Source organism: Trachurus trachurus (assembly GCF_905171665.1).
Source record: "Trachurus trachurus genome assembly, chromosome: 2".
Classification (NCBI taxonomy): domain Eukaryota; kingdom Metazoa; phylum Chordata; class Actinopteri; order Carangiformes; family Carangidae; genus Trachurus; species Trachurus trachurus.
Window position 1 is genome coordinate 119136 of NC_139914.1, and position 3519 is coordinate 122654.

General features: G+C 49.4%; 1 protein-coding gene across 1 annotated transcript; it reads right to left on the minus strand.

Annotated features, from left to right (window-relative positions):
* Positions 1–1800: 1800 nt before the first annotated feature.
* LOC310997597 (uncharacterized protein) lies at positions 1801–2621 on the minus strand (the record flags this gene model as incomplete). Its single annotated transcript, XM_083987353.1, has 3 exons — positions 1801–1932; positions 2038–2123; positions 2234–2621. The coding sequence occupies 3 exons, from the start codon at positions 2619–2621 to the stop codon at positions 1801–1803; spliced, it is 606 nt and encodes a 201-aa protein (XP_083843479.1).
* Between the last annotated feature and the right edge of the window lie 898 nt (positions 2622–3519).

Below are 3519 nucleotides of genomic sequence, written 5' to 3' on the forward strand. Positions count from 1 at the left end.
TGCTCACCCTGAGGTTTCTCCGATTTTTCCCTGTTAAAAGGGTTTTCCATGGAGTTTTTCCTCAGTGGATGTGAGGGTCTAAGGACAGAGGATGTTGTTACGATGCCATGTAAAGCCCTTTGAGACAAACTGTTTGTAAAAACGGGCTATACAAATAAAATTGCCTTGCCTTGCCAAGGTGTCCCCCAGGGTTCGGTGCTTGGTCTCCTCCTCTTCATCCTGTACCTTCTTCCCGTCTGTAACATCATCCGCCGACATGGTCTCCACTTCCATTGCTACGCCGACGACATCCAGCTTTACATCTCCACTAAATCCATCACTTCTACCACCCACGCCACCCTCACCTCCTGCCTCAACGACATCAGATCATGGATGCATCTCAACTTTCTGAAACTAAACTCCGACAAAACAGATATAATCATCATTGGTCCCAAATCCCTCACCAAATCTGCCAACAACTTCACACTCTCTATCGACAACACTTCCCTGACGCCCTGCCCCCACATCCGTATCCTTGGAATTTTCCTCGACAGCACCCTCTCCTTTGATCGCCACATCACCCAGTTAACCCGTACGGCCTTCTTTCATTTAAAAAACATTGCCCGACTTCGTCCCTCCCTTACCTTCTCTGCCGCTGACACCCTTATCCACGCATTCATCGCCACCAGACTTGACTACTGCAACAGCATCTTTTATGGCCTCTCATCCAGAACCCTCAATAAACTCCAGTACGTCCAGAACTCCACTGCCCCCCTGCTCACCCACACTCACCCCTATGACCACATCACCCCCGTACTCCAATACCTTCACTGGCTTCCTGTTTCCTACCGTTTACATTTCACAATCCTTCTTCTCACCTTCATAGCACTTCACAACCTGGCTCCCTCTTACCTCACCGACCTCCTCGACCCCCACTCTCCTAACCGTTGCCTCCGCTCCTCTGATGCAAACCTCCTGTCATTACCCCCCAGAGCCTTCAGTGTCGCTGCCCCCTCCCTCTGGAACTCCCTTCCCAAACCCATCCGCACCTGCTCTGACCTGTCCACTTTCAAAACCTTTCTCAAAACTCACCTCTTCAGGGGCGGTGCGTGGCGCAGTGGGTAGAGCGGCCGCCCCATGTAGAGGCTACAGTCCTCGCCGCAGGCGTCCCCGGTTCGAATCCCGCGTCGGGCAGACCTTTCCTGCGTGTCGTTCCCCCTCTCTCTGCCTCCCCATTTCCTGTCTATCTCTACTGTCATCACTATCGAATAAAGGCAAAAAGCCGAAAAATATACTTAAAAAAAAAAAAAAAAAACTCACCTCTTCAAGCTTGCTTTCAATACCTAAATGTTGTCTGTTTTTATTCCTAACTGTTGTAATGCCCCTCCTGTTAATGCTTTTCTGTGCTTCTTGTGTGATTTTTTGTTTTTATTTATTTCCTGTACAGTGTCTTTGAGTCCTTGAAAAGTGCTTTATAAATAAAATGTATTATTATTATTATTATTATTATTATTATTATTATTATTATTATTATTAATGATAATTTTTTTTTTTTTAATGGAAGAAATTAATTGATAAAGAAAAGCGATTCATAGCTTTTCATCACTGTACTTTCAGTCTCTAAACCAATAAATCAGTGTTGTTTCTCCAGGAGATTCTGTGCTGCAAAAACCTGAGACTGAGACTGAGAGGAGAGATGAAAGCACAGATGATTTCCTCCTGCAGGATCTCAGTGAAACTCTAAAGGGAACATCTGAAGGACGATGCTGGATCGTTGACTGAGCTGGTGGACAGGTGTGTGGCAGCTGACGAGTCTGGATGTCAGACAAGTTCCTCCTCTGCAGCCTGGACTCCTTCTTCTTCAGCTGGCCCTCCCTCAGCTGTGGAAACACCCAGGTTCAAAGACTGCAGCTGTATGGCCTCCTGTTGGACTGGACTCTGCCCCCTGGTGGCCTGGAGAGATGTGGCAGCACACAGACATGAGACTTCAGTTCAACACACAGGAGCTGAGAGCTTCATGTCAGACAGAGCTCAGGTCAACAAAGGAGAGTCTGGTACCTTAAGGCTGAGACAGATGACAGCGATCAGCAGCAGTAGCAGACTGAGTGGCAGGACGACCAGTCTGATGATACGACCTGTTGGATCTGATGAGACACATTCAGTCATCACGTTAGATCACATGACATGAGTACAACAGCTTCATTAACTACACTACAGCAACATGGATGGATAAGGAGACAATGCTTCAACTCACCTGAGACGGTGAGGGACAGTCGACGGCTCTCAGAGGAGAAGTTATGAGAGAAAACGTAGAGGTGATAAACACAGCTGTAGTTTCCTTGGTGGGCGGGCTCTGCAGCAGGAAACAGGAAGGAGGCGGAGTGATTGACAGCTGGCTGGGTGTAGTTGTCCGTTGTGTTGGAGGAGGTGAAGGTGAGCTGGAAGGAGCCTCCTGGGTACTGTGGCTGGATGGAGCAGCTGATGCTGAAGTTGGAGCCCATCAACACTCCTGAATAACCCTGCTGCTGGGCCTGGGAGACCCCGTCCATGGAGGACACAGAGATGATTGGCTGGACCAGCAGGTCTGTAAACAGAGAGATGATTGGCTGAATGTTAACAGTCAGACATAGAGCTTTCTTCATTATTGAGGGTTAGGGTTAGATCCTAGATCATGGTCTGTGTGAGGGGGGGGTCTGCTTTATAGTACCGTATTGACCCGAATATAAGACGATATTTTTTCCGTCAAAAAAAGTCTGAAAAAGACGGGTCGTCTTATATTCGGGGTCTAGATATTTATATATGCAAATCAGCGGGTGACACCAAACAACGTCTGCCCAAGCAAGTCAGGGCTTTTCTTCCTCTCACACTCACACACACCAGTGACCTGAGAGATGCAGCTGCATCTGAGAGGATGATCGCGCGTGTGTGCGCCAAGTGTGTGTGTTGCCCCTTCGCCACACAGCAGAGCGCTGCCACACAGTTACAGCTCAACTCGACTCGGTTTAGGTCCTTTTAATCACAGCTGACTCCTTCACAGTTCCTCCGGGGGCGGGGTCGTCATATCACAGCGGCTACGGCCGCGTTGTCGCCGGGGACAGGGACACACCGGACACGGAAGCGCCGAATAGCTGCGAAGCGCCGAGAAGCTGAGCCAGTTTCCTTTCGGGGCTCATGTTAAACGATTGTGTCGTTCACACCAGACGTCCTGCAGTGATCGTTTCGGTGTCTGGTCTATTTTGTGCGCGAGCTGCGAGCAATTGCGTCAAGCCGGGCAGGTCAGACATAGCCTCGTAAACCAGCCTCTCGCGGAAGTGCATTTCATTTCATTCCGAGGGAGAGTCTGGCCTCATCCCCATTCTAAGCGTTTGGACTGAAACCCTCAGAAGGCCGAGCCAATCAGCGTCGCCCGCTGTGATTGACACAGCAGGTTGGCCAATCAGGGACCGACTGGTGCAACGCCCCGTCACTACACCAACTTGCTGATTGGCTGAATGGGGTTGTCTGTCAACGCTACTACCAAAGATATTAAACCGTCTTTGC